Here is a 17,930-nt window from a genome sequence, read left to right as displayed (position 1 = left end):
GTTTCATTTAAAGTGGTGCTGACAATTCCACCCTGTATATTAAGCATGTAAATTTTCAGGAAAGTAAGGAAACACTAAGAGAAGTTTTTTTAAAATTCTTACGGTAAAGGGAAAACACGGGATTTTACACTTTATACTTCACAAAAACATAATTACGGGAAACCAGAAGTAATATTATAATTAATTAAGATGTAAACTACAATCATTACATATATATTTACGAAATTGTAGGACAAACAAAATATTTTTGCCTCCAATATGAAAATACAACGCAACTGAGCTCTCGTAGCACGTTAGTAGACTAAGCGGATCAAGGGATTACAGAGTCAGAAACGATTTTACTAACAATTAACTTTGTTGATCGATGTTTAGAAGAACACTCTATCTATTAATCGCGGTTTTTGTTCACTATTTATGCATATATTTTTTGTTTTTATGTTTTTTTAATAGCTACTGTTTTTTCACATTTTCCATATTATAGTTTCACGCTGTAGTGTTAAGACATTCCGTTTCCCATCCACCGCCTGAGTTTAGAGATATTATAGGTTCAATGGCGAAACCAAACGCTGCCCATTGTCTTTTTCCTAGAGGAAGAAAATGAAAATAACTCATTCGCCCTCGTAAGAATCGAACTTACAATATACCATGACTGATGATAAAACTTATACATCCTGTATACAGCGTGATGTTAAAATAATTAAGTAAATGTTAATATTTTTAATATGAAAGTAATTACTATCGTAGCTTGGAAATGTTATAATCTACTTTATCCAAAATTCTAAATCTATATTATATATTTATTTATTTAAAAGTCTTCTGGGTTCAACGTTGCTTAGTTTTGGCAGTTGATGATGGTTGCAGGTTCCTTGGGGATTGTAGGGGAGCACTAAGTGTAGATTTTTCGATATTCCTACGGAAACAGAGTAAAACGTTACATATAAATATGGGTGACAGTTAGTTATACAAATATATAAAATAAAAAAAAAACATATATAAAATAATTATATGTATAAAAAAATAAAATTTTACACCAGTAAAGCTCATTATGCTTCTTCAGTCAAACGTAACTGATGTCCCATTAGACGGTCTAAGTTTCCACTTAGTTAAGTAAAGAAGCTTTAGCTTAAGCTTACTTATATTTGAGCTTTTGTTTTCCTCATCGGCTAATGCAGATTGGACATTTAAGTTTATTGGACTTTTGATACGAGTATAACTTTTTTGAAAAATTATTATGGTTGAGGCCAATCGTGGTGCAGTGGAAAAAACGTGTGACTGTAAAGACAAGTTGTGGGTTCGCTTTCCAGTCGAGGAATTGTTATTTTATTTAATTATTTTTTTAGTTAGCTTCCAATTTTTTTGAGTCAAAAGTCACAACCATTGTGTTTAGACTCAGAGTTTGACTCATTACGGAACGATTGCCTACTCATTTTAATATATATTTTTTTAATGTTACAAAGCTGCGTAAAAGCTAGCGTAAGATAAATTAAAAGTTGAAGATTATTTGTACTCATACAATATTTTGAAAAAATATTATAAAACGTAAAAAAATATATATTGGCAATCGGTTCATCAACAGCGGAAAAAATATTTTCGGTATACTGACAAGTCGTAGACTTTTCTTTTGATTAAATATAAAACTTTTTAATTTTTCTCAACCTTCAGACTTCATTTCGGTAGTTGCCAAATAATCTAAGAGTTCGTACAACATAGTATATGAGTCACATGTCCCGATGCAATTTTCTAGTGACCACGTTATACGATCGTCGCTAAGTTCTTGACGGGTTGTAAATATTAAATTATTTATTACATTATACATGGGAAAGTTAAATTAAATTAAGCTTTGGAGTTTTTAAAGTTTCTTACATATAAACATTATTGCTATTCTACGAGTATTTATTAAAAGAAGCCAAGGCTTGAATTAAAATGAATACTTTGTTATAAATTCTATATTAATTTTTTAAAATATATATTTTTTCCAAAATTTCCACACGACATTAATTTAATCCCGAACAATCTATTTGGCAGTTAAATTACTTAACCAGTAACTTTAGCACCCGGACACTTTACGTTCATACAAAGTTTAACTGCGGTTCCCGGATGTCTTGGGTTACTGATGTATGCTAGGAGGCACGTACGTACATACACGGAGAGGAATTCTAATAAACCTGATGTGTTTTAATGCGATCGCTGTCGCTTCTTGAAAGCAGATTTTATCTTTTATACTCTGTGCACAGTTTTGACGTTTGTTTTGGTGGTTTTTTTGTTATTAGGTTGGTAGTGAAGTGTCAGATGTCATAACATGCCGAAAAATTTGTGTGATTTTTTATATTTTCTGGTGTAATAATTAAATGTATATTTTGTAACTTTTCTGCGCGGTTACTCTCGTCCATTACTCTGATATTTTTTTAAATAAAACATATTTTTTTATTAATTTTCTAAATGAAATAATTTAAAGTATAATATATAATATATTTCAGTGAGTGTGTACCAACAAGTAAACTCATTTAGTTTTGTATTCTTCACGAGCTTATATAATCTGTAGATCTATTATGATTATAGAACTACAGGGAGAGCTATACTCGTAGGTCTTTCTTTACTTATATTAACATTATATATTTTTCTCTCGCTTTTTTTAAAATTGATTTTATAACTTACATAACATTTGAATATTTTTTCCAGAATATGTTAAATATTATATAAATATAAATTTAATTTGTAATTTTAATGTACTTTTTAAAATTTAGTTAATTGCAAATACAAAACCTAGCATTTTTATGTGTATTTAATCTATATTGAATTCTCGGATCTTGCAAAGCAGTTCTAGTAACTGACCTACATCAGTCCATTTTCTTCCGTGTATTTTAGAGATATTGCATTACTAAAACCAACATTGCATTCCATTTAGTGCGATCGAAAAAATTAAATTGTTGAAAATAAAATAATTTCTCAAGGTGAAATCGAGCACCCATAAGGTCAGCGAATGCACAGTCAGCAAATTTTCTCGAATATTTTTTTGTTGAAGAAAGGTAGCTTCACATTTTTCTCGCTTTGTTTTCCACTTTTAACCCGACTTCGGTTTTCGATTTTTCGTGTCGATAGGGCAGAAGAAAATATCACTTTGCCATCGAATTTCCTCAACTCAACAACGAATAAAGCGTATTTTGTAAATACTTTTATATTATAATACCAATTTCAGAGTTTTTGAGTCCCGACACTCAACATGTCTCCAGAATTCGGTGGAAAGTGGGGAAAGGAGAGTTTTAATACTAGGTTCCCTCTGCGTACCCTTCTTTGTTTGGTATACCGCGTGTAGCTGATAAAAGTCGATTAAAAGTGATTAAAGTCTTATTTTTCCCGTCTCATGAAACTTTTGGGAAATACTCTTTCAGGGCTCCCTTACCCTTTCTAAGAGGTCATCATGCATGTAAGGTCTACATGCCAAATTTCAGTGCTCTACACACCTTTCCGTTACAGTCACTCAGTAACGGAAATATATGTAGATATATATTTATTACATATACATACGTATATGCCTAAAACACTGTGAAACGTATTGAAACTTACACTTAGTATATATAAATATAATATCAATCCCGTTGCATTAGAGTTGTAGCGCTGATATACCTAAGCTCTTGCGAGGAAGGTCGCTGAGTGCATGTTTGCGGTCATACATATAGCGTTTTAGATTCGCGTTAGAAAAAAAGAATTGGATTATTCATGCTTAGGGTGATCACGTGACCACGGGCTATTTATTGCCCTTAAAACGCAAATAAGCTGTATCCTAAACGTTACACAAGATCTCTAAACTACGATTGTATTGCAGCTTATTCTATTTTTCGAAATTTTGCAAAACAAACGTTTTACTGCTTACCTGGCAATTCCTAATCTTGAGCTGAACTGCTGAATTCTGGTGCTATTGCGCGTTGAGTGTTAAAGCGCGGCGTTGAGTTTCGCCACTTAACACGCAATGCCTCCAGAATTCTGTGGAAAGTGGGGAATGGAGTGTCGAAACACTAGGTTCCCTCTACCTACCAGGTTGCGTGAAGCTGATTTTTTAAAATAAATTAAGAGCTGAATTATTTAAAAAGTTGTCTTATAAATTCTTATCAATAACTACAATTATTAAAAGAGTCAAACAGTATCTACATCAATCCATATTCAATTATTTACTTTTGGTAATAATTAGTTATATATGTAATGATAAATTTAATAGTCATATTTAAGTGGCAAATAGAATACAGAGTGCTGTGTCACTAAGTACTCTATTCTATGTCTACCTCGCAAAATACCGGAGATTATATACAAGTGGTGGTCTTATTTATATGACTTGAGCTGCATCGGAAATAGATTGGCCTTTGATTTAACAGACAATGTATAAAGTGATTTCTAAACATGTGGCTTTTATAGTCGTTTCTACTTGGATTTGCCTACATATTGCACTGTAATAAGTGTTCGTCTTAATATTTTGCTATACAGTTCATATAATTATCAATGTCTTATATAAATTTTGTTATAATTTATTTAAAAGTAATGTGATAAGTTTAGGTATCTGTAGGTGTGTGTATGGTGTTTATTTTTTTTTATTATCGCTGTGGTTATTAAGTAGGTGAAAGATAGAAAATGGGGAGTTTTTACCCTGTAGAGCACATTACGCTAATAAATGCAGTTTTTTGATTAGGGCACAAAAGTTAAATTTGGTCAAAATTAAAAGTTGTGATCTAAGAAATTAATTGTAATTTTGTTAGATGGTATATCAATTTTAAAATTTATACAAGTACCTTATTCCAATATATATTATATTGGATCAATTTATTTAAAATAAAAGCCCTAAATTAAAACTGACAGAGAAACTATACTGTGTAGGTATATTTTTTACATGTTTGCTTTTTATTCAGGGTAAAAGAATCTAGTATTTCCATTATTCATTATATTCCATTACACATTTTTGTAGTAAAGAGAGTAATTGAAAATTTTGATATAATTTTTTTTTAATAATATATTGTCAGTTTTCACAATTGACACATATACAGACAGACTGTTTTCACCTGCGCTATGAGTGTATCGATATATAATACGTATGTATTTGTATAAATTTAATATAGTTTAATAAGCACGTCTGTCTAGAGAACATACATTTTAGTTGAAATCATATCAAATAGTAATGTTATTTGATAGCCAGCGCTTTCGAGAAAGGTTGACTCGAGTGCATAATGGTGTGTGGTCGAAGTAAAAGCGTTTAATCTAAAGTTAGAACATTTATTATAATACTTATTATCATTTCAACAATGATATATATTATTTATATCTTTTAAAAGTTAATTCAACTGTAATAACAGAAAAATCCCGTCAAAACCTAATTAAGAGTATTTAAAAAATGTAATAATTAAATATTTTTAGGTTAATTTTCCATTATATTTATCATTTTTTTGGTCAAAAATTGACAAAAAAAACACTGATTGTAATGATCAAATAAAATGAGATTAGTCACTACCAATAAATATATCCGCTATAACTAGTACGGTGCGTTTAGTTCTTGAAACTATTTTCTATTTCTGCGCAAACCGTTCAGCTGCTGTTGGTCTTCAACTTGTTACTAAAACTATATAAATATACGCGACAATGATACTGGAAGTATATAGTATAGTTGTTGAGGCCGTCATAGCGCAGTGGTACAGTGTTTGACTGTGAACGGGATGGTCGTGTGTTGAATCTTCAAAAAAATGATTATTATCAAATTATTTTTATTTTTCATTTCACTCGAGGAAATGAATTATTTACATTTAATTATTATTTTCTATCTTGAGATATTCCGTCTATTACTTCTATAAAATCCAGTACTGTTAAGACATTTCGTTCCCCACTTTCCGACGAATTTTGGAAGCATTGCGTGTTTATTGGCGGAACTCAACGCCGGGCTTTGCCTTGACACCAGAGCGAAGAAATGGAATCAACCAGTCGCGTTTAGTCACACTTTGTGCCCCTGCGCCACGGCTGGCTCTATAATGTCTAAAAAGGTTATTTAGTATATTTATTTTATTTTATGGATAATTTTAGAATGATTAAGCGCAAAGATAAAGCGCAACTGAAACTATTGTGCGCAGAAGGCTGAAATTTGGACTGAAACGGGGAAAAAAGTTAATTCGAAATTTTCCATTTTATAGCCCGGCGTAAATGACCTATCGTTTATTATATTTTTTTATCGTTATCATTGTCTCTTACTTTTTCACTATAGTATTTCTTTATTGTCGGAAATTATTCAAGCAGAGCGTAAAAGCAAAAATATTTATAATCTAAATAATTTTCTATTGCTTTTTGTTAAATATATAAAAAAATAAAATGAAAGTCGTCCACGTGTTCATTGCGCAAAAGCTCTTTGATGGTCAGCAAGCGGATTGGTTTTCGATGTGTTTTTTACAACGGACTGTGTTTACGATGTCGTAAAGTTGGTATTCTTTCAGGGCGTACGTTTTTGTATTTTCAATATGTGGTACCTTTGACTGCGACCTGGATTTAAATTGACGAAAAATTAAGATTTTATTAGTTACTTCCAAATTGATATATAACATTGTTTTGTAAATCATCGATATCAGTAAAAAATATTTAGGATTGTTGTTAATGTTGGGTTAACCTTAACAAGAATTCGAATTTTATTAGTAAGATTGTTTACGGATATTAATAGTGGAAGTGAGTCACTTATTACGTACTGAGTTTTCGGTAACGTCGCAAGATTATCTTGAGGTATATAATGCATTGAATATATAAGCTATTAAATTAATATTGATATTTATATCAAATTTCTTCCTCTACATTAAAATTTAAATGAAAGTCACTCGCCAGTAACAAACAAATCCTTCTTCCTGCCGTCATTTAGCACGGAATGTTGGCACATTATAAAACCCTAAGTAAAATACTACCATTTTCCATATACGAGTACATCAGTACATAGACAGTTAGATACATTAGTACATTAGATTTGTGCCTTTATAGAAATTCCTCGTTCAAAAGCTCGATGCAATTTGCATTCTCGATGCGTGCAGGTTAACTACCTAAATGCATATAATCGAATTTTGCATTCAGTTTACAACAATGGGGATTTATTGTAGAATTACGTGTCCTGTCCACAAAGCGGCAGACCTGTTGAGCCGGAGAGCCTCGTGCCTTTAAGTCAAAAAAATAAATTATAAATCCACAAATTTGCGTCCAGAATTCGGCGGAAATTGGGAAACGGTAATGAGAACGGAATGTCTTAACACTAGATTTCCAGGTTTGTAGGTTCCTTCTGTCTACCCTGCTTTGTGTGGGATACAGCGGGAAGCGGGAAAAGCTCTATCCGCATTGTAAGGCAGGTAGCGGGATCCTAGCGTGCGTGTTGAGTGGCGAAGCTTAATGCTGCAACGTCTACCGTATAAATTAGAAAAATGGAAATAAATTAAATATAATCATTCACCCGAGTGTAGATCGCATCTACAACCGTCACACTCATGTCTCCCGCTGCCTCACTGCGCCACGATGGCCTCACACTAGGAAGTGAGGCGTAATTTTGGCTAAAGCTCCCGTGACGTCGTCGACCTAGTTAGGAACGCCAAGCGGTACCATGGCCAAGTCCAACGGGCATCCCCAGCGAACCAGCGCCAATATCTATAAAATAAATTCGACTCAGATGAAAAAATAATGAAGGAATCGCGATTTGCCGCCAAAATGTTCAGGGTGAACGCACTCCAGAGTTTTGGCAGTGGCGTTTGGAAGTTTTCCTAATAGTACGGAACGGCGGTAAGGGATTTTATCGTTAGTTTACAAACAATCTAGCGATACTACTTTGTAACGTCACATTGGGAAAATAACTTTCGATTACGCTTTGTGACAAAACAGACCATGTTTTCGTGTTTCCGTTCTAATTAATGTTTTCTATTTTACATGTGATTAAAAATGTACTATATTGAATGTCAAAGTTTTAATTCAGTACCTATATAAATGATATTTAAGCAGAGCTACTCGGAGAAATTAATTATTGGCCTTTCCTTGCTTTGATAACAAGACACAACATGACCAGACAGACCTAAAAATTTGACACTGAGGAAAGGAGAAGCAATAAGTTCTTTCCTCTACTCTCTACAATTTAAAACCAAGATACAAATTTCCTTAAATCATTGAGCAACGTTAGTTGAATGAATCATTTCTTATGGAATTAAACATTGGCGTCTTGTCGAGGAACGTCAAGATGTCGTATACCGTTAACAATGACTTGACAAAAGTATTATTGTTTATTCCTGCAATAATTGTCACTCACTTTTCTTAAGGTAGGTAGGTACCTTTCATTCGATCAGGTACCAATATCAGTACTTTTTTTTAACTTTACGCTGTTAACAAGGGACTTTTCTTGCTTGTTTATTTTATTAAATGAATATTTACTTTTTTGAGCCTAAATATATGGTTGATTCTGGAATAGCTGTGTGTGAGTTATCTAAAAAGTTTATTCTATCTTTTGCATATTTATATATGCATATTTATATATGCAAAAGTGATTTATCTATAGAAATGTTCTTATGAGTTTAAGTTTTTTAGCTTCACGCTTTATCCCGCACATAGCAGGTTAGGCAGAGGAAACCTAGTGTCGAGACACTTCCGTTCACCACTTTACGCCGAATTCTGAAGGCATTGCGTGTTGAGTGGCGGAATTCAAATCTGGCCTCTCTGTAATTCGACTGGCCTCGCTAGTTCTTATAAGTAAATCTACCAAAGTTTCATTCATATTACTTCAAGAACAAGATAGGTCCATATAAAATATACAATTTAATTTGAAAATACAAAATTCTCTTATCAAAGGAACAAACAAGCGAAAAGTGCTGAATTACATACGAATAAACAATACGTCAAAAATGACTAAAATTTCATGATTCTTCTCCAATATGCGTTAAGAGTTATATTTAGAAGTTGCCAAGTTCTGTTTAGAATATGTTCCTCCGACAAGCTTGCACCTTTCCTATAGTTTTACGACGCATCGTATTTAATGTGACGTGTGTTTGTATTTTCAAATAAATCTTCGCCTCGTGTTTTCATTGAGCGAAAAGGATGTTTATGATTTATTATAATTTCCTATCTACAACTCAGATTTCTAGCGATTCCGTATAGATTTTTGAGTAACTTTAGTATTTGATGATTTGGAGATATGTCTGTATGTGTGATTTGAGCTTGTTTCAATTTGTTAAAAGGAGAAAAAAGTCAATTCGTTCTTTCACTCTCCGTTAATTTCAATTGTTTACATACAGGATCTTTCTTGGCAGAATCTTTAACAAAAACTTGACAGTTATTCCTTAAGATTTTTCTAAATTAATTTTAAAAGTTCATTGTATTTATATACATTTGGTATTGGACATGTTTTTATTATATAAATTAAAACATGAACCGAATCCACACTTATGTTTCATTAGTTACAATTGTGTAGACAATAGCGACAAAAATATACGAGTTTGTATAAATTTTTGACTTAAAACCCAAAAAAAAGACACGCTGAGTTTCTTGCACCGGTTCTTATCAGGTCTGAGGTATACAATCACTTTCGTGAACCGATGACAGAAACATTCACCTTCAAAAAATTAAGGATAATTATTATTTTGACTAACATTATTTGACTTTGACTTTGATCTAGCTACATAGCTAATGATTTCTTTGAACTTCACTCCTCACATTCACCTATTAACCCAGTCCAATCACCCTGCCATATGGTCAACTTACTGGCAACTTTGCCACGTGGCATCAGGTGCCAACACTCCTTGGCAGGGCGGCGGCACGTCTAGCGTCCTCGCCAACTCTACCCGATGTTTTGACTGGACTTTTGTTTATACTTGGAACGTTTGGTATTTTCCATATCTCATTGATGTACGAGGATTGTGTGGGTGTTGTAGTAAGCGTTTATTGAAGTTGTATGGGATTTGTTGGTTTTATGACAATTTGTCATATTGACCTTCCATTTGGAAGAGTTTAACTGTTTTTTTAATATTCAAATAAACCGTAGGAGCCTTCCCTTGTTATAAAACTCTGAATTGATTGATAAAATAATTTTTATGTAAGAAAATTTACATAAAATTACTTGGAGTTCCACCACTCAACACGCAATGGCACCAGGATTCAACTAAAAATGTCTTAATGATAACGGAGTGCCCAAACACTAGATTACCAGGTACTCTCTGCCTACCCTACAGCCTAAAACTAAAAAAAAGATAACATTACATTGTAATGAGCTCATCGAACCTCCACCCATACATTTACACGTATAATTCAATCAAATCCTTAAACATATATGTTAATATTCTAACACGACCTCAACATGCACTTCTCTGAATGCAACGCCTCTTTCCGAGAATTTATTCTCCACAGTCGTTGAATGACAAACAATACAAATAATACGTTTTACGATTTTTTTACAGTTACAAATATTTTTGCTTTTAAAGCAAATTCCGTATAAATCAAGTCGACATATTTGCATACATTATGTTATGAATCAAACAACAATAGCGTCCCTACACGATGAATACATGATTAGTTACAATTTTTACTTACATATGTGTGTGTGTGTGTGTGGCACATGATGACTGACTTCTCCATTTTTAGTAGGTATTACTTAATTAAATTTACAAAAAAAATGAAAAGAATAGAACAGAACACTGTTATATTCTTTGATTATGGCGTACTGGACGTGCAAGTGTCTTCTAGAATAAAAAGTTCTCTACAATTACTATTATCTTGAAATATTTTCATATCTTCTTTTAATATTAAGGGTTTTTGGTATTGTTAAACTTTTCTTGTATTTAGATATTTTTGACATCAACATCTTTGACATCCTCTCCACATAAAGCTCGGAACGTAGTGTAAGGATACGCTACACTACGCCGGCCTCTTACATTAAGAAAAAAATATCCTAAGGTGATATTTGAACCTACTTTATCATTATATTATACGCGCCTCAGCTGTGCCAGGATAGCTCTACGTTACTTATGATTAAAAACTGAAAACTATTTTAAAATTTCTATTTCTATATTTGTCCACTTCACTGTGAGATCGCGTCATATAAATGTGATTTAAGAGTTTATTTATTGCTCCAACGGAGTTGATACGGTAAGTGAGGGGTTCTTAGAACTTCTGGCATATGCTTCATTTTATGTTTAGTTGACATACGGCCTTACTTGATTGTAATTTTTGCCAATTTATATATTTATTGTTGGGATTATGGTTGTACCAACACGACGGTTGTGGATGTGATTACCATTCGAGGGTATGAATTATTTAAATTTCTTCACCCTGGTAACAGGATATAGCACGGCTTTGAGCTCCGCCACTCAACGCGTAATGTTTCGAAAATTGACGGAGAGTAGGAAATGGAGTGACTTATAACACTAGGATCTCTCTGCCCACCTTACTATTTCCGATTTACAGCATGAAAGTAAAAATAACCTATAAGCATTAGACTTTTTAAAATCAAAGCGACGCTTAGTCTACAAAATTCCAAGAAGAAATGTGAAACACGGTGCTTCAACGTTTATAGAGAGACATCGGCATTGTTTTATTTATATTGAAAAGCTTAGTAATCGCAACAATGTACAATGTACTGATGGGAAACCCTACGTCGAACTTCCTAGTCTGACTTCACGTCTCATTTGAATATAAACATTTTTTATTTAGCGGAGTAGGCAGAGGGAACTTACACATAAGTGATTTGATTCTCTTTTGTTTGTCTTTGTTGAGAATGGTTTTGAGTGCGATCAAATGAAAATGTTTCATTCGAATGGGAATCGAATCCCCTCGTCTTTCCATTCAAACTCTGAGCCGCTGTGCCACGATAGCTTAAATTACAGTTTAATGCAATAAGTAGAATGTGAACGCATTATCTCGATAGTACCTAATAGCCATAACAATATTAGGCTCAGCCATATATTTTTCTTTAGAGCTTATCATTTCTCTGGTCTTTTTACATAATAAATTATTATCCGTTTTAGAATACCAATAAAGAACCAATTTATCGTCACATAATGGACTTAGCAATGCCTCTGGTGATTTATGTTACTTACTTTATGAATGCTTTGGATGTAAATAATGTTCGAGTGCAAGAATAATAGCTGTAAATGTATATTTATAACCATTTGTTATTAATATCTTCATGAAAATAGAAATAAAATGGTCAAATTCAATGGAGAATTATGTGATTTTCAAGAAACATATTATTGCAATAGATATTTATAAAATATATATTTTTAAAAGAGTCCCACGCTGGGCGCCAAAGTTTTTAATGGTGCAAAAAATCACTTTAAATGTTTTCGATAATTTGAATGTTTCCAGGACGAGTTCCATCCGTTCATAGAGGCCCTGATGCCTTTTGTAAAGTCCTTTTCGTACACGTGGTTCAATTTACAAGCGGCCAAAAGGAAATATTACAAAAAACACGAGAAACGGATGAGTCTTGAGGAGGAGCGACACACAAAGTATGAATTACAGGTAAATATTGTTTTTATTTTACTTTAAATTTCAATAAATATTATAATTTTTTTTTGGTGTTTATAGCGTATGCATAACAATTGAAATATTTTAATTTTGTATTCATCACTCGCTTTTCCATTGGGTACCCCGCTAGGGACGAAGCGTTAAGCTTGGGCACATTTAACGAATACAATAATGTTATCTAAATAAAATATTACTTGGCCGAAAGAATACTTTCAAATTATTAAAAGTAACTGAACAGCGGATATCATTTGACAAACAGATAGACAACGGACACTCGTAACTACTAGACTTAGAAAATTGAAAGTAGGCATGAAGGTAAGTTGGCGTTAGGGACTAACAATAAATATAGGGGTAATATAGGGGATCACTAGACCAAGTGAGGAAAATGTTACGAGGACAGGAAAAAAGCGAGATTTTCCATTTTATGTCTTAAAGTCGACATAAACAAAGTTGCGGACGATGGCTAGTTGTTAATAAAAATGAATCGTGCTCGTTTGAGTACGCTTTCAGGGGGTCCTGTCCACGACATTTATTATGAAATAGAAATATTACATATACACAAACAGTGGTCACAGTTGCAATTTTTGTTTGGTGGAGAATGCAAAGCTTTGTATTACACCAGTTATGCGCCGCGCTCAGAAAATGAATTTGCCGGACATGCGTGTTCCGTTGAAACTCTTTTTGCCTTTTAAAATGTCAAAATTTTACATATTTTTAGTGCTATATTTACATATATTTTAGATTTGAAAATAAAAATGTACTCGTGAAAAAATATGTGTCTTTTAGTCCAGCGTATGGATGTTGAAGGCCATATTGCATCGGTTTTTGTCAGTACTGTTAGTGCGTTAACAACTATTATTAATAATGAAGAGTAATTTGATACAAGACCAATTATAAAGTTAATCTAGCGTGAATCTACGCTATTTCCTGCACATAGAAGGGTAGGCAGAGGGAAGCTCGTGTTAAGACACTCCGTTCTTTCCATTAAAACACTTTCCCCACTTTCCGCCTTTGTCTACAAACGGTAGTGTAATTATTGCCTAATAACTCTAAAGGTATATGACATATTTCTATGTGTCCGCAGTAACTCTGGCTGCAGGTATAGTGGGTTTTATCAAAACCGTTACCTTATACTCAACTATATCCTAAATCTAAACAAATAGAATTTTTAAATTCGAACCAATAGTTCCTGAGATTAACGTGTTCAACCAAACAAACTCAGTTTCATTATATTAGTAGAGAAGTATAGATAGATAGTTATTTATATAAAACATAACCAACATTATATAAGGAAGTAATATTTGTTAGCTGCACAAGATATTTCTACCGCAGTCGTGATAAATGTACGCACTCAAACTTTTTGGATAAACTCATACATATTCGTCTCGGACCATTCTTATTGATTTGTGTCTGAACAATGGTTACCAGAGAAGTAGGATAGTTAGGGTATAATAACATCTTAGCTTAGCCTTGTATAAGGGGATGTAGCTTCACGCAATACATATCGGAAAGTGAATTTAGTCTTCTCAGACACTCAGACATTTCATGTTGAATGGCGGAACTGAACGCGGACTTTTGTGTTGTTACCAGAAATTGGAAGTGAAAATGTTATATATGTAATGTATAGTAAGATATTTTCAGGCCATTTTGAAGCCAGTTGTGGCGTAGGGGTAACTTGCAATTGTAAACACGACAGGTGGTGGGTTCAATTCCCACTCGGGGTAACCAGGCAAAGTGCAGCTTTGAGTTCCGCAACTCAACACGCAATGGCTTGAGTCTTTGACGGAAAGTCCCTATTTTCCGTCTTTCCGCTCCCACTTTCCCTAATGGGAACCGAATGTCTTAACACTAGGGATACAATGTGAAACAGGAAAAAAGGAAAACATTTTGTTTCGTTGACTCTGTAATCTCAGGTACTACTGGTTAAAGGCTAAAGGCTGTTTTACACCACGTTAATCGTTTCGATATAGCTCACCGTACCTATGGCACACGTTGAATGAGTCTTATGAGCACAAAATATAAATTACTTTTTTTATTAGCTTCACGCCGTATCCCGCACAAAGCTGGGCGGGCAGAAAAAGCCTCGTGTTAAGACACTCCATTGCCCATTTTCCACCGAATTTTCCAGACAGTGTGTTGAGCGGCTGAACTAAAGTATATATATATATATATAAATAAACATTATTTTACAAAATAAAATTCATTTTAAAAACAAGGACACTATTTTAAATATTTTCAATAAAAACACGAGTTAACAGATTCTCGATGCGGAAGGTACAAAACAAAGATGTCTGCATTTCCAGGCAGGCAGTCGCAATGCGTCTATCGGTGGAGATATTCGTTGAATGTACTATTCCTACGTCGCAACTCATGATTTAAAGCTAATTCGGAAAATTAGTGTTGAATTTTACGTTCTCTTTTAAATTCTGTTTGTTTTGAATCGAAGAGTTTAGGCATTTGAAGGAAAAAGTCGTTATAGTCTTATATGTTGAGTTGGTTGTGGGTTTGATCCCAATTTGGGGAATGATTGTATTTTAATTATTTAATTGCGGCGTTGAGTTTAACTACTCTTGACATTTGGGGGGAAAGTAATAAACATTTAATAATGAATATATTTTGGTAATTTTGCAGCTTAAAATGTAGATCTTTGGTTTATCTGCAGTGTAAATCATTTCGGCCATGGTTTATGTGTTTTTATTCCAAGGAAGGGCTTTTATAGTTTTTTTTTGTAGCTTCACGATTTACCCCGTACATAACAGAGTAGGCAGAGGGAACTTGGGAACCTAGTATTCAGATACTACGTTCACATTAATACCTTTCCGGTCTCCATTCTATACTTCCGGCTCTATAGGTAGTCCAATATAATTGTTTTAAAATCGACCAATTATCGGTGTGTAGTTTCCCATACAGATTAAAAGCTTAGCCGTCAGCTAAGCTGGTGCTCCTAACGAATGGACCGTTAAATTAGTGTACATGCATGAATAACATGTTGATTAATTACTTAAACTAATTGAAGGCTTCACCCGTCATACTCGTATGTGATTTTAATGAAAATTCCCATACAACCGACTATGTACTGAATTTTCTAAGTAGATTAATTTCCCGCGCGTTCATAATTAGTCAAAGACTGTTGTATTTTAAAAATATTTTAGGATACGTATAAAATTTGAACGTAGCGGGACTCGAACCCGCACCTCTCGGATACCGTGCTCTGGTCAATTAGAGCCTTGTATGCATCAAATTTCTTATATCCTTGTTACAATTTATTTTTGTTGCTAGCATCTTTATAGGCTGCGTGGAGATTGTATATATTTTCAAAAATATTATTAATACTTTTTTTTTATTTTGATGCAATGTTAATTTTAAATCATCTAATATAAATTCCAGAACGAAAAAGCAGAAGTGAAACAGAAATGGGCGTCACGGTTGCTCGGGAAGCTACGCAAGGACATCACGCAGGACTGCCGAGAGGACTTCGTGCTCAGTATAACGGGGAAGAGGCCGGCGGTGTGCGTGCTGTCGAACCCAGACCAGAAGGGGAAGATGAGGAGGATAGACTGCTTAAGACAAGCTGATAAAGTGAGTCCTTCTTATTAATGTTATAAATGTTAAAAGGTAAAGCGCGGCGTTGCACGTTTGGATATTGTATTTAAAATGATAATGTTATTAGAACAAAAAAGTAATTTAAATTAGTAAATAAGTTTAGATTAGTAATATATTAAATATAAAAGTTTGTGAGGATGAAAGTTTGTTCCACTTTCGGGGTCTCTACTTGCTACGTAAAATTTTTTATACTTAAGTTTTCTAAAGAGGTATTTTTCTTTCCTAAGTGTAGAATAACACTTTAAAAATGTTAAAAAACAATATTTGAATGTTTTAAAAGAAATGTGTTACGATAAATAGATAAATGTAATGAGTGTGAAACGGAATGTCTTAACACTTCCTCCTCCTGAAGTTTCCTTCTGCCTACATTGCAATGTGCAGGAAGGGAAGTTCCAGAGGGAACCTTGGCTTAACACGCTTTGTCATTGTATCCTACATGTCAAGCAATCAATAAAAACACTAAAATTAACAACAAAATCCTTAAAATTACAGGTGTGGCGGCTAGACCTGGTAATGGTGATACTGTTCAAAGCGATACCATTAGAGAGTACAGACGGTGAACGCTTAGAGAAGCACCCGGAATGCACCCAGCCGGGGCTCTGTGTGAACCCGTACCACATAAACGTGTCGGTCCGAGAGTTAGACCTATACCTCGCGAACTTCATCAACAGCTATGGTAATGGGAGCGACGGTCTGCCAGGTCTCTCGCTCAATTATACTTATGATGCTTTTAATTATTTTTGATGGAGAAGTTGATGATTTTTGATTAATTGGTACCAAACACGGTATTGTGTTTTTTTCTCGCATGGCAGAATGGGCATAGAGAGGGTCTTCAAAAACAGAGTGAATAGGTTTCTACTAGGCAAGCGTGCACCACCGTAGATCGCATCTCAACAGACTTGATGCGGTCAAACGCAAGCCTATTCATTATTAAAAAAAAAAAAGAGAATCTTGAAAACACTTTAGTCCCGGATTTAAGACAATGCGTGTAGTAGCTGAGCTCTACGTTAAATTATGTCTTTCTTGCCGAAATGGGAAACTAAGATCATTTATTTTCACGAGTGGGCATCGAAAAGTTAATCGTTTTTTCTTATTTATAAAACAATATTGTTACCAATGTCAAATATCATCAACGCTTATATTATTGCAATTTTTATATTATATTTTTTACCATCTTTTGTAAATAACTGCTAAATTGGCTAAAGGCTATGAATAGTGTATTTGTACTTTTATAATCTGTCTAGTGTTATTATTTGTATGATTTGTTGGTTTTGGATAGCCTATAATTAAATTTTGCGTAATGAGCACTTTTGTGCAAAATTTATATTAGAAATAGAGCAAGAGTCCGCGGCCGCCAGATCTCCTTTATTTTATAAAACCTGAAACATTTTTTCGCATATCCCCATTACAGGTAAATACTTACTTACTATCAAGGACTGTTAAATATCAATAGGTAATTTGTACACCTTAGTTACCTATTAACTGCTCAGGTAGTCACCCCCCAAATCCCGCAGTCCATGATCGTGCTTACCTATGTCGGGGACACGCGCGGAGAAACTTTCACGATTTATAAAATAATGAAAATCTGTTGACCGCGGACCCTTTGGGGAAAGTATTCATAATTTTAAATTCTCATTCTCAATAATTCTCTACTTATCATTATTTTCTATGTTCATATATTTTTTTGTAATAAAAGCTTTTTCTTATGTAATTTAATTGTTTGCCTATAAGCAATTGTTTAGATACTTAGATGTGCCTATGTAAATTCAGTATTTCATTTCATACGTAGTTGTGTAACAAGCAGACAAACAAATTATCACATATATAACATTAAT

General features: G+C 33.6%; 1 protein-coding gene across 8 annotated transcripts in view; it reads left to right on the top strand.

Moving 5' to 3' along the window:
* The window catches only part of NfI (Nuclear factor I), a 47,078-nt gene that overhangs the window by 16,523 nt on the left and 12,625 nt on the right, over positions 1-17,930 (top strand). For 4 of the 8 annotated variants that reach the window (XM_085202329.1, XM_085202333.1, XM_085202328.1 and 1 more), the window contains exons 2-4: positions 12,331-12,486; positions 15,880-16,071; positions 16,588-16,771. In XM_085202329.1, the coding sequence (XP_085058455.1) occupies positions 12,331-12,486; positions 15,880-16,071; positions 16,588-16,771 (532 nt within the window). Of the gene's footprint in view, positions 1-12,330; positions 12,487-15,879; positions 16,072-16,587; positions 16,796-17,930 lie in introns of all 8 variants that reach the window. The other 4 variants (XM_085202331.1, XM_085202327.1, XM_085202325.1 and 1 more) reach the window with 1 other exon arrangement.

The sequence above is a fragment of the Heliconius melpomene genome, chromosome 18 (assembly GCF_056956725.1).
Source record: "Heliconius melpomene rosina isolate 202511_hmr_F chromosome 18, ASM5695672v1, whole genome shotgun sequence".
Classification (NCBI taxonomy): domain Eukaryota; kingdom Metazoa; phylum Arthropoda; class Insecta; order Lepidoptera; family Nymphalidae; genus Heliconius; species Heliconius melpomene.
Note: the sequence above shows the minus strand (reverse complement) of the source record. Positions and strands in the feature narration are given on the sequence as shown.